This window comes from Asterias amurensis, chromosome 19, assembly GCF_032118995.1.
Source record: "Asterias amurensis chromosome 19, ASM3211899v1".
In the NCBI taxonomy this organism is placed as follows: domain Eukaryota; kingdom Metazoa; phylum Echinodermata; class Asteroidea; order Forcipulatida; family Asteriidae; genus Asterias; species Asterias amurensis.
Window position 1 is genome coordinate 2,063,135 of NC_092666.1, and position 18,084 is coordinate 2,081,218.

The 18,084-nt window shown below is 39.1% G+C and overlaps 2 protein-coding genes across 2 annotated transcripts in view; one reads left to right on the top strand and one right to left on the bottom strand.

The window, feature by feature from the left end:
• LOC139951418 (zinc finger HIT domain-containing protein 2-like) overlaps window positions 1–12,931 on the top strand; it is a 25,533-nt gene extending 12,602 nt beyond the window's left edge. Inside the window, exons 6-11 of the mRNA XM_071950303.1 lie at window positions 644–713; window positions 1,655–1,747; window positions 2,908–3,064; window positions 4,278–4,457; window positions 5,206–5,375; window positions 12,792–12,931. Of these exons, the coding sequence (XP_071806404.1) occupies window positions 644–713; window positions 1,655–1,747; window positions 2,908–3,064; window positions 4,278–4,457; window positions 5,206–5,324 (619 nt within the window). The 3' untranslated portion in view covers window positions 5,325–5,375; window positions 12,792–12,931. The remainder of the gene's footprint in view (window positions 1–643; window positions 714–1,654; window positions 1,748–2,907; window positions 3,065–4,277; window positions 4,458–5,205; window positions 5,376–12,791) is intronic.
• LOC139951419 (NADH dehydrogenase [ubiquinone] iron-sulfur protein 2, mitochondrial-like) lies at window positions 6,141–17,494 on the bottom strand. The gene is made up of 13 exons (XM_071950304.1): window positions 17,348–17,494; window positions 16,372–16,475; window positions 15,534–15,643; window positions 14,575–14,776; window positions 13,851–13,963; window positions 12,847–12,921; window positions 12,295–12,372; window positions 11,760–11,845; window positions 10,684–10,803; window positions 9,538–9,667; window positions 8,759–8,854; window positions 7,959–8,100; window positions 6,141–7,262 (listed from the first exon to the last, which is right to left on the bottom strand). Exons 1-13 carry the CDS (start codon window positions 17,452–17,454, stop codon window positions 7,225–7,227), a joined length of 1,401 nt encoding a protein of 466 aa, XP_071806405.1. The 5' UTR covers window positions 17,455–17,494; the 3' UTR covers window positions 6,141–7,224.
• Between the last annotated feature and the right edge of the window lie 590 nt (window positions 17,495–18,084).

An 18,084-nucleotide genomic window follows, 5' to 3' on the forward strand; every position in this document is an offset into this window, starting at 1 on the left:
TCAGAGAGGTACTGAGTATACAGTGCTAACCAAATGGGCGAAACCAAAATTACAGTGTCACATTTAATTTTTAAACAACGAGCACAAAGGGAAGAATTATCTCATTTAACTTTTATTATGTTTAATACATTTAGATATTGGACTTAAAAGTCAACATTTGAACAAAGTTTGTCAAATTATAGATGAGATGAGTCATTATAGTTTAAAAAACACATTACCTCTGGACTTGTCCAGTCACAAATTCACTGTTCCTATGCTAAAATCACTAGCCTTGGGGCTATGGTCTGGTGTACATTTCCAGCCCTGGGCCCAATTTCATAGAGAAGCTTAAGTAGCTAACACAACAAATGTTTGCTTATCAGAATAAGCTAACCAGCCAAACTATGGTATACCATGTATTATGTACAATTTTTGATTGGTATCCTGCTCATTTCTGCTTTGTAGATGACTGTTTAGCAATATTTTCTGTTTAGAAAATGGGATCTGCTGTCATGCAGTTCAACTCTGTATATCACTCTAGTAAAAGGTAAAACTTTGCCATGCCAAGTGATTTCTGTGCTTTGTGATGTTCGGCCAGGTCATTGTTTATCAAAGTGTCTTCTCTTTGGTTGTTTCTACTTTTTTTCTTAAATGGTTCACTCAGATATAGCTATGCTTATGTTGTCAGACTCTACAATGGTGCTCACAGAGATCTACCAATACAACTTGCAAAGGTACCATATGTGGCGTGTCATGACTCAGCTGTTAAGAGCACCAGCCAGACTCTACATAGGTCTGGGACCAATTTCATAGTGCCGCTTAACGGTTATCAAATTTGCGTACTTACCGTAGTAGAAAAATTTGCTTAAGCCTTAGCGTATTTCACAGGTACGCAGAAATACTGGTCAGCCATATTGCGCGCTTTCCAAAGATTTGCATTGTGACAGCATTTATTTTCGTGAGGTAAGCACCGGAAGGTTAGCATGCCTTTCGTGTGCTAATGGTTAGCAGTTTTATGAATAGTAATCGGACAGTAAGTACAAAAATGGCCGCTAAGCAGTGCTATGAAATTGGGCCCTGGTGTTTCTGTTCAGCAGAGTGTCCTGGTCGTGACACTTTTGTCGTTATAAAGAAAGGCACTTTATTACCTAGAGAGGTTTGCGGTAACACCATGTGAATATCTCTTTTGTGTAGTGTTGGTTCTAAAATCAACCTATGGTTAATGTCTCAACGCTTCGATCATTATGCTCTGATCATCTTTCATTGTTTTAATCAGTATAATGCTCTGAGATTTAGCTTGGTGGGCCACACGTTCATATTCGTTGCATGTATACTCCCCAGGGAGCTGATGTGGCGTAAGGAGTTCAATAAAATGGGCCAGTGACCAGGGGTAACAATGTTGGAGCGCCATGAGCGTCACTGAGTGAAATTTTTTCCTATTTTAGTCTATCCAATTGTTTTGCCCTTGGAAAAATCTGGAAAATTGAGATTAAAAAGCATGTACATTAAAGCCTACACCATGTGTACATGTTGGTTAGTCCTTGTACTCAATAAAATATTCAAACTTTTTTTTCAAGGACCCAAAATTATAGAGTGTATAAGAAGCTACTGATTACTTTTATAAGCTTCACAAGCTATAAATTTTGTCTCATTTGCTGTTTTATTTTCTACACAGAATCTACTGGAGTTATCTGCTACATTAAGTCATAATGCAAACTTTACAGGGACAGAAGAATCACTGGCTAGTGCTGTACATAATGCATCAATAGTAAGTTGATTTATTTATTGGTACCCGGGTATCTGTCAAATACTGCAACGTGCTCTAGAATATCTGTCTGTATTTTGAGCAGTCGCTGTTCCATAGCAACACGTTCTCTTCATAATGCAATACTTGTATTTTAAACAGTCGCTGTTTAAGCCTGGGCGACTAATGCGACTTTTGTAAGAGTCACAACTTTTTATTGCTTTGTCGAGTCGCGACTCCCATTTTTTAACTACTTGATTACCGTAATCATGCCACCACGACAACTACAAAAATAGTCGAGACTTCCTGCTTGGTGAACCAACTTTGTCGCTCGCTACTATTCCAACAATAAGACATCAGTGACACAATCCTTTCAGCAGGAATTTTACTATTGCTCCTGCGGCATATTGTTGCCGCAATGCATCTTGAGATTTAAACATTTGTGGCGACTAGTGTCTAAGTTGGAACTATTTGAGGCGCAGCTAGTCGAGTACATGTAAATTTCACTAGTCACCCTGTTAAATGGCAATGCATTCTCTTAATCAGTGTTGAATCACAATTCTTGCCCAGCAGAAAAATACACTGTGTCGCCCAGCACAGATTTCCCCTGGAATAAGTCAAAATATTGTTTACTGTGCATTGATCTGAGACACAGCTAATGATAAGGACTATCCAATGTCACAGAGAAAGAGCACAGTCAAATGGCCATGCGACTTTATATAGCATGGCCCCATAACGTGATCAGTTTGGAAATCTTGCACCATGCCAGAAGCTTGCACTTCAGCAATGATGGCCCAATATCGTTTTAGCCATTGTTAAGTGACCCTTTCAGTTACTGCTGCTGGTCATTTTGTTTGGGTACCAATGAACAAACAAAATTAATAATAATGCGCCGTAGCACCTTGTAAACCCTTATAAGGTGCTACATAATTGGGTCTCAGAATTCATCACTGCAATAACCTATTTTTCTGAAAGTTTGTATATACTCAGCGCCTTGAGTACCTTGTTTGGTAGACACGTGCGCTATATAAGACTTTTATATTATTATTATTACTATTAATAATTAAATATTAATAATTTTGTTTATCTGTTCGCCCTCAGTGGGCTTCAAAAAAGAAAATTGATTAAAATTGGTCTTGCTACAACCCTGCTCTTCACCCAATATCCATTTGTTTTTTGATCAGTCCCTGTTCAATAGCAACACGTTCTCATCATCCATCCTTCGAGACGTGACACACCTCCTCCTGGGGCAAGCTTCAGACTCACCCACGGCCTACATCCAATCCGCTCTCTCTGACATGCATCGGTTGTTCGGAGCAACCAGAAAGCAACTTGCTAAAGGTAAGTGTCTTCATAAATACCTGGGACAGTTCAACCATTCTGATTGGCCAAGAGGAGATCCCATCATTATTACTTGATAATTTTTTTTATTATTTTGTTTGCGCGCGAAGATTGAGCCATGCTCATGCTAACCAGCTGTATTGTGAAGGGCATTCTGTTCGAGGCAACAGTCCAATGTGATGTACAGGCATACATCTTACTTAAAGGCAGTGGACACTATTGGTAATTACTCAAAATATTTATTAGCATAAAACCTTTCTTGGTGACGAGTAATGGGGAGAGATTGATGGTTTAAAACATTGTGAGAAACGGCTCCCTCTGAAGTGCCATAGTTTTCGAGAAAGAAGTAATTTTCAACGAATTTGATTTCGAGACCTCAGGTTTAGAACTTGAGGTCTCGTAATCAACCATCTAAACGCACAGAACTTCGTGTGACAAGGGTGTTTTTTCTTTCATTGTTATCTCGCAAGTTCGATGACCGATTGAGCTCAAATTTTCACAGGTTTGTTATTTTATGCATATGTTGAGATACACCAACTGTGAAGGCTAGTCTTTGACAATTACCAATAGTGTCCACTGCCTTTAATGAACATGAACAACTCTTAAATGCACTGAACACGTTTTGTAATATTGTCAAAGACCAGTATTCTCACTTGGTGTATCCCAATAAATGCAAAAAATAACAAGCCCGTGAAAATTTGGACTCAATTGGTCATGGAAATTGCAAGAAAATGGTGAAAGAAAAAACACCCTTGTGTCTGGCCAGAAGTCTTTTATTATGTTAGTGAGAAATTACCTCTTTCTCAAAAACTATGTTACTTCAGAGGGAGTCGGTTCTCACACAGTTTATACTATCAACAGCTCTCTGTTGCTCGTTACCAAGAAAGGTTTTATACTAAAATATATTTTGAGTTATTACCAAACGTAAAAATGAACACAGTTACGGTACGGTCCGACCGTAACTGTGTTCATGATTCTCCATAGACCATTATCATGGTGCAGCCATCTTGAATTTCTCCCATTGATATCAGTGTTACCAAACCGAGGTTTGAAGAACAAAATAGTCTGGTTCCTATTTGCAAAATGGTTAGTGTCCATTATTGTTATTCGATATGAGGAACATGACCAAGATGGAGGCAGCATAATACAGGTCTATTGTAGAACGGGCAGCAGCGTTTGATCTTAGATAATCGAGCACCATTTACTTTCACAGAAAACAAGCATTCTTCAAAAAACTCTGAACCAGAAGAAAACAGATCACCAAAGGATAGTAAAGGAGAGTTACATAAGACTTGCTTCAATTGTCAGAAGAAGCTGCAGTTCTTTCTTGCCTGGAATGTTGAGCATAAAGATGACCTGAGGATGTTGATCCCTGAAGTAGAAGCAATGTACAGTAAGTTGAAGCTCTAATTGTGGAGTAAACATTACGGGAAAGCACCATTAAAGAAAGAGGCTTGAATAACACATCCTTTTCCTCTTGCAACTCACACCTGTTATCCCCATGTGGTACCTTTTCCAAGCAATTGAAGCTCTAATGTTGGGGTAAACATTTTGGGAAAGCACCATTAAAGAAAGAGGCTTGAATAACACATCCTTTTCCTCAAGCAACTCACACCTGTTATCCCCATGTAATTCCTTTTCCAAGCAGTAGAAGCTCTAATTTTGGGGTAAACATTACGGGAAAGCACCATTAAAGAAAGAGGCTTGAATAACACATCCTTTTCCTCAAGCAACTCACACCTGTTATCCCCATGTAATTCCTTTTCCAAGCAGTAGAAGCTCTAATTTTAGGGTATACATTACAGGAAAGCTCCATTGAAAGATGCCAGAATAACACATCCTTTTCCTCTTGCAAATCACACCTGTTATCCCCCTGTAATGCCTTTTCAAACAGTAGAAGCTCTAACTTGGGGACATGCATTACGGGAAAACTCCATTAAAACGAGGCCAGAATAACACATCCTTTTCCTCAGCAACTCACACCTGTTATCTTGTTAAGTTGTTATTGCCCCTAATTTTAAGAGTGATCATGCGTTGTATGCCTTCCCTTTAATCAGCTCTATGAAATTAGACTCTAGTGGGAGTCATGCTTCTACTGTCGAGTCCGACTGTTTATTTTCACCTCCGATTATTTATTACAGGATCAAGACAAGCTTCAGAGGAGCAGCATAATTTAACCAAGTCAGCTTTTGAGATGCAATGGGGTGACAATAAACCCCCACCCAAGCCTAAAAACAGACTTATTGAAGAACTGAGCTGAGTTTCATCAGGGACCAGGATACCGTGTTGCAAGATGCATGCCTGGCTTAAGGTAACACTTGTTCCATCATCTCACTAGAGTCAAACTGTTACTGTTGCCCCTTTGCAAACAAGCCTGGAATTACACTGACGCCATAGACCTTTATCATGGTGCAGCCATCTTGAATCTCTCCCATTGATATCAATGTTACCAAACTGAGGCTGGAAGAACAAAATAGTCTGGTTCCTAATTTCAAGACGATTATTAGCATACATTATTGTTTTTCGATATGAGGGACATGACCAAGAGGGAGTCAGCATGATAACGGTCTATTGAGGCCTCCCCTGGCCTGGGCCCAATTTCATAGCGCTGCTTGATGGCAAGCAAAGATATCCACATTTTTAACGTAAGCAAATAATGTCACCTTGTGAAGACAAAATTGTTTGACATGCACGCAAAGCGATATGTAGAAATATGGGATTTGAGGCATTGCATGGTGAGGTATCAATATATAGTTGGTTTGTTGCAACACCATGTGTGCATCTCCTAGCTAGGTCGATTATGTTTGCTTGAGAGCTTGTCTTGCTTTATAGTCTACTACGGCGAGTAGATTTTTTAAAAAGAACTGTCCTGCTTTTTAACTACTACCTAAAGCTTTAGTGGATATTTCTCGTTATTAACTGCACTACCGAGGAGCGAGTTCTTAATAGGTCTCAATGTTTCGACTAGCTTGCTCTTGTCAATGTCAGGAGATCAATGGTGTTGATAAACTTCGCAATACAAGAAGCATAGAATTTCCAAAACCACTCAAATAAAACACAAGAAGCTCACTTATGCTTCAATCAAACCAATGTTTATTAGTTTTTTGTTTTTTTAACAAATACAAACTAATCCATATGAAGTTTGACTAAATTTGTAAAGTACAGCACGAGTATTTCTTTTTGTTTAATTTAAATTTAATTTCTACAGTGAAGATGCATTTGCCATTTTGTATAATTTTATAGCAATGGTCACTCAAAACATTTGAACTGAGTTTTTAATACAAGGTCCAAGATGGCTTAAAACCGTCCCCATTCGCTTTTTTTTTTTTCAAAGACTAATAAAAGTAAACAGGTCGATGAACCGATTCTTCATAAATAAATCCTACCCCAAAACTCCATATTTTCTTGAAAAATACAGAAGTTTCCAATGATGTTATTTCCCTTTTGTAATTACATTTATATGTGTAGATCACAAGAGTGTGGTCTCTTTAATAATAGTGTCAGCCCAAATCAAGTTTACTGGGGCAACCAAAATAGCGTCCAGAATAAATATTTACATTGTCAACAACAGAAAACGGCTTCCTATTCAACTTCACGAAACACCTTTCTTATCTTGCCTTGGTTTTAATTCTTTAATTTCCAGAGAGCAAGTTAAAGCACACATGTATACCAGTATCCACACTAAATGTTAAACCCAACATATACATGACATCATAAACCTGTGAAAGTTAAAGTTCAATTGACCATTGGAGTAGCAAGAAAAAGTGGGAAAATCCTTAAATGTTTTCACCGTTTTCAAACATCTTTATACCATTAAGTTGTTTGCAAATCTGTGAACATTTATATCTTCACTTTAACCTATTTTATGCACATCCTTCAAAGCTAAGCCTGTCCAGAAAAGTACATGTATTTTTTCCCAATCATAGGAATTCACTTTGTACAATATCAAATGTTAGTTTCCTACTGCACCGTATGTTTGATTTGATTCAACCCATGCTATCAACTTTAAGGAGTGCAAAGAATTTCACTGGTTGTTTCAGGCCAAATATTTGCGTTCTCCCTTAGGAAGGAAAGGTCAAGATGTATAATTGATGAGTCTTTTAAACCTGTCCCAGTGTAAATAAGACAACTGTTTTCTTATGGATGACTTTCTGACGTCTTTAGCGATCAATCTCTCCAAACACAACATCCAAGGTTCCTGCAAGACAACGAGAATATGATAGAATTGTGCATCTACATGTATTTTCCCAAACGGTGCAGATAACTGCTGTTTACCGTTTTAAATCGGTTCCAAACAGAGCCCCTTAAGACATCTAAGGATAGGGTGTCATGGCCAAGTGGTTAACGAGCATCAAATTAAAATTCTGATGGTTACGTCATCAGAGTGTGGGTTCTGGTCATGTTCAAAACACTAGCGTCTTCGAGCAAGATGTTTTACTATGTTGCTTCTTTCCAACCAGGGGCACATGGGTATAAAAGTGCACAGCAGCTCAGGCTGAGAATATTGAAATGTTGGTTAGCTTGGACTTTGGACTATGTACTGTGTAGGCGCTATGCATATAGACTGCCGGTGGATGACCAAACGTAGTGGATACCCGCAGTCAGCACAATATGGTTTATGTGCATTGTGTTTTGAACGATTGCCATTCTGATCGAGATCACGACCACATTAAATCTAGTAAACATCCAGACTTGCCAAACTGTTTGAATAGCTTTAGTAAAAGCTTTCTTTTGGGTTTTGCAACTTTACCCTCATTTCTATGTGAAAAGGAACAATTATTTGTCTTGCTAGGCGAGTGAACGAAGGGTTTTTGACTCCGCTATTTTCACTCACATTTGGCGACCGACAACTACTGATTTCGACTATTATGAGGAGTTTTCAGCATGAACTTACCGATAATAGCGACAGCATCAGCCAGCATGTGACCTCTGGACACTTTGTCCAATCCTGCTAGATGAGCGAAACCAGGTGCTTTGATCTTGCAACGGTATGGGCGACTAGACCCATCGGACACAAGATATACACCAAATTCCCCCTGGAAATCAGATATTTGAAAACGAGTCACTTATATGACGACCTCCCTAGGGTCAGAGACAAAATCGCAGCCCATCGTTAGCAGGCAATTGTTACAGGCACCCGGCGTTAGAGGCGCACAAAGTAATTCTCTGGAAACCAACTCACAGACTCAGGAGATGAGGAAGATCAAAAATATCTTACACCGGGGTGCTGCAAAAAGACATAGGTGTAGAATCAACTGACACACTCGCCACCCTCATGCAAGACCGAATTACTTGGAAAAGCCATACTTGAGCCCCCCTGTAGACGACCAAGTGAGTGAGTGACTTATTTATGAAGTGCAGGTCTGGAATTTTGTTCTTGAAGGGGCATGGCAATTGTCCTCTAAATATGGCAATTCTATGAGGAACAGGTAAATTTGAAATGGAACTTAGTAAAGGGCACCATGGCAAAAGCGCAGGACACCACGTTAATTGAAGTGGGTCCTTTGGTTTAGTTTTCTCGACCTGGAAGTGTCATAGCCAAATGGTTTAGTGCACCGGATGAAAGGTGGTGCTGTCAGAGAGTGCGTTGTGCTCCGAGTTGGGTGTCCTTGTGCAAGATTCTTACAATTGCTTCAACCTTTGAAAGAGACATTATACTAGGCAAGAACTGAACTGAGTAACCGAATATCTTACCTTAGGAGCTTCAATAGCGGAGTACGTTGCTCCTGGTGGCACTTGGTATCCTTCTGTGTACAGCTTGAAATGGTGAATCAAAGCTTCCATTGAATCCTGTGGGTTTCAAAATAACACCAAAGTCAGGAATGAGAAACTTCATTTGAATCTGAAGTCAGACTTTTTAAAGTCTGCCTGGTTTCTTAAGACTTATGGAGAAATCCTGTTTTTTGATCTACTTCAGTAGCACTGAAGACACTGTTCCTAAAAGCTCCTTGAAATCTATAACTTTTTCATTTCTGTTTTATTCTATCCCACCTTCATTTCTGTGCTCTTCTAAAACTATTTATTCTTTCCCACATTCATTTCTGTTCTTCTAAAAACGGTTTTATTTATCCCACCTTCATTGGCGTTCTTCTAAAACCATTTTTTAGTCTTTCCTGTCTTCATTTATGTCCTTCTTAAACTTCTTTAACTTTTCCACCTTTATTTCTGCTATTCTAGAACGATTTTCACTATTACTTTCTTTCATTTCTGCACTTCTAAAACTATTTTTTACTCTCCAACCTTATCTCTTTTCTTCTTAACTATCATTTACACTACCTTCATTTTGGTTCTTCTTATACTACTTTCACTCTTTACTTTCTTTCCTTTCCGCTATTAGTTATTTTGTCCTACCCTTTTTTCTATTCTTCTAATAGTATAATATGTTTACTCTTTTGCTTAATTTCATGCGCTTGAACTTCTTTTACATTTCCACCTTCATTTATGGTCTCTTAATCATATTTAACTTCTTTTACCTTCATCTCTGCTCGTTTGGGTGGAGACACCTTGTTGTCATCTATTTTGATCTCTCCTTGAGGCATCCTGTTGAGGCATTGCTCAACGATGCGGAGACTCTGTCTCATCTCTTCAACACGACACAAATATCTGAAGAGAAATGACCAAGAAAGACATTCTTACAACCACATACATGCGGACCGTTTAATAAAAATAATAAACCATTCTTATAGAGCATTTCATTGTGAGGTCCCTATGCACTGTCAGTATTTTCCTTCAAAATGTTGAGCTACTTGATGGGAGTATGAGACCAATTCTTTTATAGCACCATGTCAGGGTTTACAAGGTGCTGTGGCACAATATGCAGCCAATCAAACCAGGAACATCTCATGGCGTGAGCACAAGACCCCAAAACAGATTTATGAGACATTCCACTAATCTCTGCTACTGTTGCTCAGCGCAGAGTCCGCTTTACTGGTCACTGTTAATGTGCTAAAGACCCAATCATACCGGATGTGCTATACTAAAGACTTCTGCGCCTTATTTAAAGAACATAGACCTCTCAACAACACCGATGTAATTGGTAGAGATACAGTCTGATATTGAGGACCTTCCAAACATGATGAGGGATAAACAGCTCTGACGTGAGGTTGTGAACGGGATCTCGGTTGTGACCGTTAAATGATGATGATTACACATCAAAATATCATCAGGCAGCCTTGTTCCTCTCAGATTTGGTCGAGGATGGTATTATAAATTATTATCTCCCAGTAAGCGCTAATCCACCAATCAGATGCTCGAACTGGAGGGGGGGCATAAAAACCTATAACCTACTTCAGTTTTTTAATTGCACACTGCGCATTGTGAGTGTCCATGCCTCATGCTCTGTATACGGACAGTGCAAAAATAACATTCTATACTTTGTGCGCGTGCATGCTGTTCGTCACAAAATAAAAAAATTTTAAACTTTGCGCGTTGCACATGAACTGGATGATAAATTTCGGCCTCAATGGATATGGGACGCAGAAGCGCTATATTTTTCAGTATTCTACTTGCGCTTGTGTGATACTTATAATTATTTATCCCCGATGCAAATTTAACATCTATTAGATTGTATTATACACAACATGTCTCTAATACACACTGCGGCTAGACTGTGGTCTTACCTATCATAGCAGTCTCCGTGTGTCCCAATTGGTACATCAAACTCCAGCTGATCATAAACCTCGTATGGCTGGGTCCTACGTAGATCCCACTTGATCCCGGATCCTCGAAGCATCACTCCGCTGTCAAACACAAAAGGCAAACATCATCAGATAATTATTTATTAGGGTTGTGAAGCCAGGGATTCTCAGAAAAATGAATTTGATCACTATAGACCGTATTGAAATATGACGTCACCGTTCAAATATCTGACCTAAAAGATGGCGTCTGTGCGCGTGTGCATGTGTGTGTGCGTCGTGTGCCGTAGAAATCAAACTGGAAATGTTGCGTGCTACGTGCTTCGATGATGTACGCGTTTGGACGCGCATACGGTTTGCCCTACAAGATGGCGACTTTTCATAGCAAAAAGGGGTTATTCAATACGGTCTATACAAGCCAAGAATCCCATGGAGAGAAGACAAGGGAGGAAGTTTCAGTTTTACTTATAGAAAGAAAACCTCAGAGAATTATTTCAAGGAAAAATTCACAATGTAATTAGGAAATGGAGTTTGATTTCAACTTACTTGAATCCATAATTAGATATTTATTTATTATGGTTGTGAAGCCAAGGACTCTCAGAAAAATGAACTTGATCACTATACAAGCTAAGAATCCCATAAATAATAATAATAATACTTTATTGATTTTGTATTGCACTCTTTCTAGGACCAGCCTGTTCGAGGGCGCATAACATTAAAAATTGCATAAGAAAATGAGATACATGTAGTAAACAATTTAAGAAAAGTTTCTCATGAAATCGAGCAGAGTATACTAATCGAAACGTCGAGACCCAACCGGCTCTTTTCAGAGCCAACACTCACCCTAAGAGATTTACACATGGTTGTACCCGCAAGTTTATTATTTATTTATAGTTTCTTCTTAGTTTAAGAAAAGTACACCATTGAGAGAAGGCAAGTTTCAGTTTTAGTTGTTTGAAGAAAACCTCAGAGAATTATTCCAGGGAAAACTCAAGTAATCAGGTATGGTCTGAAAACCTAATCCACAGTGCCCCTGGAAATAGAACTTGATTTCAACTTACCTGAATCCATAATTAAGAGCATCCTCTGCCGATATGACCCCAATATCGGTCAGTCTGTCCTTCCAGATGCGGTTATTGGTTAGCATCTAAGGCAAAGGAGATAAACAGTTGAAGTCCATCACTTTAGTAGTCCACCCCCTACACTTCACTCCCCTCCCCCTCAACTTTAAGCCAGGATGTGGGAAACAGTGTCCAGATTTGCTGGAAAATTTATAACTGGGTTTCCAAATTGTTCACTTACAATACATTTATGTGTAAATTACAGACACCCCTCTGGCCAACACTGTTCCCCTTCCAGGCATTTATTTTTCCTGGTTTTTGGATTTTTCACTTATCTAGCGCAATTAAATGTTTTTTTTTTGTTTTTTGTTTTTTTTAAAGTAAACAACTTTTTTTTACTGAAAAAAATGTTTTCTACCACGACCATCTTTATACTATGTATATGTTATAATTCTAATTTCAATTTTACAAATATTGTGCTTGCCCTTTGAGTTAACACAGGCTGCTAATAACAAACTCCAAAAAGCCACCTTACCTCTTCAACTTCATCGATTCTTAGAGAGAAGTTCTGGGCCCACTTGTAGATATCATCCATCAAGCCAAGGGGCATGTCCTATAAAACATGGAGTCAAACAAAATGAGCGTCTGTCAATCTAAAAAAACTTTTAAGAACACAAACAAATTGTAAAGGGAAGGTAGACGTTCGGTAACCACTCTTGAAATTAATGTCAATAAAAATTTACCTGGTTAAAGGTTAAAACTTTCACAGGTTAGTTTTATTGTGTATACCTATATGTAGAGTAGGGTAGATGGCCTTAGCCTTCGATCCAAACCGGACCTTCTTCAGAGGTATAAAACAAGTACAAACAAATACATTCCATTTATAGAAAAAAAACAGGGGAAAGGGATTAAGGGAAAGATCCAGAAAAAAACCCTAATTGTATATTTATATAGGATTAGAACAAAAACCTAAGGTGTCTTTTCCCTTCAACAATTTTTTTTTCTTTTTTTTTTTCGATTTCTACTTTACAGACTTAGTCAACAGGACCGGAAACATCAACGACAGACATCTTCACTCCTGGCTTACCTGCTGGACTCCGCCCGGTCTGATGTAAGCGGCATGCATCCTAGCCCCAGATACTCTCTCGTAAAACTCAAACGTCTGCCATGAGAAAAAACATAAACATTATAGACCTTATGTACATGACGTCATTTTGGTAGGGCGCCCTCGCTCAGAGCGTACAAGTCAGGCATTCCTATTGTTTCAATTACCTCCAAGATGGCGGCTTGATGGCGTCAAGGTCTAGTAACCAGCCTCGTTTCCAGTGAGTTTACCAACTAATTGAAACCATTCCACTGCACGGGTCAGATATGGTGGCACAACTAGTTGGCACACAGAACTAACAGTGTATAAGTGTCCGGTGTAGCATTCTTTACATGATACCAGGGTCCAACTTCATGGCTCTGCTTACCGCAAAGTTTGTCGCTTACTTACAGTACATGTGAAGTCCATACTTCCAGTATGTCAAGTAAGCGTAGAATTTGGCAGTAAGCAATTTCATTGAGCTGCTTAAGCAGAAAAGTTTGCTTATAATTCAGAAATTGGCAGGATACCAGCCACTATGTGACATGGCAAATTGGCTGGTCACGGTATTCTGGAAAGCATAATTTAATTGTGCTTAGCTACATTTTGTTCTAAAGCAGCAAGCACTATGAAATTTTGCCCTAATTGCAGGTTGACAGTTTATCTGCCATGGCTGGGTGATACAGGACCTCAACACCCAACAGAAACAATTTGGTGGTTTTTAATGGCCATTGAAGAACTCGTCGCCACTCTTGTATTCCACAATGGATGATATTGAATGCTCACACAGTGGGAGGGTTGATTATGCACTGTGTATATATATACGCACTCTCCACACAATGTAAACTTGTTAACTGTTACAGGGTGCAACATTTATGGCTCTTATAATTCTGCTTTGGGACACCCTTCTGGTGTAAAAAGCATGATATAAGAACTGTGTATTATTGTTATGATTTGAAATTATTATTGAATCATTGACTGAAGGTAATATTAGAAAACTGTCTGACCTTTTCACGCTCCTCAAACATCCAGAAGAATGGCGTCATGGCTCCTACATCCAGAGCATGAGTCGTAACTGCCATGATATGGTTGGCTATGCGTGTGATCTCAGCGAACAAGACTGACACAAACAAAAACACAAAAGTTATATGACTGAGTGACTTATATTTTATAATGGTTCTGATCGAAAAGTTGAGTTGCCAACCACCTGTTTGTTGCAGAACCATTACAACTCGAAACAGATTTACAACTACAACTACAAGCCTTTTGGAGATATGGCGGACACAATGCTACAACAGTATAAGGTTTGGGTAAATTTGTGTGTACACACCCAAACCAAACAGTACACTCCTATCATGTCCACCATACCTCAAAAAGGCTTATAGGATTCAACCGAACAGTGGGTTCCAATGTAAACAAAATCTTCAAACAAAGAAACGAAAGTCATGACTTACGTTTAACCATTTAGGAAAATCACTCTAATGGTTAGCTGGTCCCCTTACCCCGTATCCACTAATCCCAGGGCTGATATTTTATGATTGCCTCCATACCCCCTAGTCATTGCCATGGTGCCCTTTAAATGCTCCAGTAGCCATGGAGTGCCCTTTGCCAAAGAGAAAATGCCTTGGTGCCCTTGCCCTTTCAAAGATAGGTAAGTTTCGTTTAACCAAAAATAAACATAGACCCACAACTCTGGTTGACAACTGGCCCCCACTTCCCTGGTCCCCTTACCTCTTATCCACTTAGCCCTCTCTGGGATATCAATATTGAGTAACTTCTCCACAGCGAGCGAGTACGCTTGCTCGTTGCACATCATGGAGACGTAATCAAGACGGTCAAAGTACGGTAGGGCCTGGAGGTACGTCTTGTACTCAATGAGTTTCTCGGTACCTCGATGGAGAAGACCAATGTGAGGGTCGGCTCTCATGACAGTCTATGAAACAAAAGAAAAAGGACAAAATGTAGCACCTTGTAATGATCTACAAGGTTCTGCTGTGCATTCAGCAGACACTGTCAGAAGCACTGGGACAAACCCCTTCTCTTAGCGATAAGTGCACTGGGTTCTTTAACTACACACCACCTACTTGTATGATCTACATGTCTGGCTCTACCATCCATGTCTGGCTCTACCATCCATGTCTGGCTCTACCATCCATGGTGAAGTTTCTTACTTTAGTGTATGCAGTCCATGTGCATACTCAGGAATACTTATCAGATCAACTTATAGATTTGAGGTTGTATATATACTATCAGTTTGAATATTAATTACTTTTTGTAAGTTTATTATAATAAACAGACATGAAACTTCGGTTTTTGCCAAAATGAGAACCCCCCCCCTCACTCAAACCTTTGTACAGTGTTTTTTTTTTAAAGTAGATTTTTCTTTTCAGTTTTCCGTTGCACTTGTAAAGAAGAAAAACAAAGAGGAAATCAGCTGTGAAAACGTTGTGTTATTGTAAGAAATAAAGATCCTGGGGTTTGATTTCACAAAACACAAAGGTTCATCTTTAAGAGAAGTTGTCAATATTGATTTATTAAAGTGTATTGTGACAACACACTTTGCTCAGCAATTACGATTACTACATAGCTCTTTGTAAAAAAGTGGCCCTTGGCATTTTGGTACAAGCCGCGAGTCTAGTGACCGCTACCCCCGCTATAGTCTTTACATACAGAGTTAAGTATTAACTTACTTCCCCACTGAGTTCCAGAACCAAACGCAGCACACCGTGGGCAGCTGGATGCTGCGGACCAAAATTGATGACCAGATTGGAGACTTCTTTCTCCGGCATTTTATCCCGATCTGCAGACGGGAACAACAGTCAAAAATGTTTATACTAATCATCAGAGATATAATTGAAGAAATGGAGACGGTTGTTTTCTTGCTCCTTCACAAGACAAATTTTAGGTATCACCATAGTGATTTGTATTGTGACATCACACTTTTCTTAGCAACTACCATTGATTTGCAGTTACGATCAATCTTAGATCTTTGTGAAATCGGCCCCAGTGTTGTAACCACAGAGGCTGTGTCGGGCCAGCCTGCCCAAAACTAACTAATTTCCCCCAGCACTCGGAGCAAAATACACTTTACCACCCAGCACATGTTTCCCTAGATTGCACTTCAGCAATGATGGCCCCATATCTAAACATGAATTATTATTTTTTGAACCGCTTGCCCTTGGTGGACTAAATTGGATTTATAGCCCAACACTAAAATTGGTCTAGCTACAACACTGTGCCCCTTGAATTTCAATAGAAATTTTAATTTTACCCAAGAACCACTGGCCTGACCTTACATGAATGATCAACAGACCCATCTTTAAACAGACTAGGCTGTTTGACTAGCGTTGCGTTCATACTTCCTGAGAATGCGATTAATTTGAAATAATTCGCAACAGTTGAACTGTGCTCAGCTCCTGCAAACCATTCGCTGTGGAAATAGCCCTGTGACGTCAAAATTCGCTTCGCATTCTCATGAAGTATCAACCAGGCTTTTTGATAGGGTTTCTTTTTGACTTGAGCTCTCACCATCCCAAGGGGGTGCTGGCCACTTGGATGTGACCTCATCTGGCATCATAACAGCCTTGGCATATTGCTCCACATCTTTCACTTCTGGCTGCCATTGCTTCCCTCTGTACAAATAAAGTAAGTCAAAATGTAGTGTAGAAAAGTCAACAATATTGAACAGGCCTGGAAGTTCATCTTTGAATTGAAAGGGCAATTGCAGGAAAAGTTTCAGTATGGCGCCACCACTTTTTCATTCGATATGAAATAATATAGATCTAATTTACCTCAATGAGATACCACTTTTTGTAAAAATGAGTGAAAAAGTGGTGGCGCCATACGGAAAGTTATCCCGATTGCATTTTCATTATACAAATTTTAAACTTAAAGGAAGGGCACTTCCATTGGAAATTCTTTCTTAAATTATATTAAAGTAAGTCAGTTGCAAACTTTTGAATTGAAATTGAATGGGCACCGAGGCCAAGACCAGGGCAGGGGCAATAGGAATAGAGACCGTCCATGGCCTCTGTGGCCCGAGTGTTATTCCAGGCCTGCAACAGTACTTACTTTGTTGGATACAACTAATTAAATGCTGAATCATTTTTAATTAATATTAAATTAAATAAATAATACTTTTATAAAAAAATTATAGGCCTAGTTCAAATTGTTCACCTTTTTTTAAGTCAATTTAATTCACCTTCCATTCCTGTAATTTATTTCAATCCTTTTTGGTAAGGTTGGTTGAATAAGTTTTCATTATTTCAGTACATTTTCTCGTTTATATAGTTAAGTAAGTAATTATCTTTTTAGAAAGGTACCAATTCAATTGGCCTATAAAAAGAAAGAAAAGGCGATATGGATAGATTGATAATGATAGTGTTGGGATGGCTATTCCAGTTATTAAGTAAGGAGAACTCGAATAATTTTGACACCGTTTTATACTCGAAATTAACTAGTAACAACCTTCCTGTCCACACTGAATCACTTAAAGTATACTCACCTTGAACATGCAATAACAGGCGAGCGATTGACGACATTTTGACTGAGAATTCCCCGAAAAGAAGCGCTGGGAATTTTCCGCAACTGCCGACCCAAGAGCGCCGCCATGATGTTTCGTAAACGATGACCTGGTAACCGTTGCGCTACACGTGTATGTGCGCTTGTTATAACAGGGTACCAACAATATTTCAAGGCAAGTAACTTTATTCGCACAGATCTCAGGGGGCGGCGCGGCACATTTCAAGGGGGGGGGCTTCACTTTTATTAATATTTTGCAGGATTCCTGATTGGGGCAATGGAACAGGGTGACATCGATGTGCCCATTTCCCTACCCTCTCCTGCCTCTTTTTTTCAGTTACATTCACACACAATAAAAAGTGCCTCAAAATTATTACCCGCTCTCGAGGTTGGTTTGTTCCTATTAATCATCTTTTTTTTCCATAACCTTTGATGAAAGAATGAACTTAAGTTTCAAAACTATTAGGGTTAATGTGTTCTAGTGCTTTTCTTACTGCCAGATAAACAAAAACACCACTTAATCGTCCCCTCCCTCCCTCCCTCATCTGAGGCCGCATCCCTTTTTTATTTAATTTTTATTTTACACCCTATTTTCAAAAAGACAACATTTTTATGTGTAATATTCTCCCCTAACTAATAACCTTTTAAGAACCTGTAACAACATAAAGTAGGCCGAAGTGGTGACTGATGAATTTGTGGCCAGTTCGAATTGATGCTTAT

Coding starts and splice junctions, on each gene's coding strand:
- LOC139951419 (XM_071950304.1), bottom strand. CDS start 17,454: ATGGCGGCGCTCTTGGGTCGGCAGTTGCGGAAAATTCCCAGCGCTTCT. Junction 16,476..17,347: donor CCTGTTATTGCATGTTCAAG/GTGAGTATACTT, acceptor TTATTTGTACAG/AGGGAAGCAATGGCAGCCAG. Junction 15,644..16,371: donor GCCAGCACCCCCTTGGGATG/GTGAGAGCTCAA, acceptor TCCCGTCTGCAG/ATCGGGATAAAATGCCGGAG.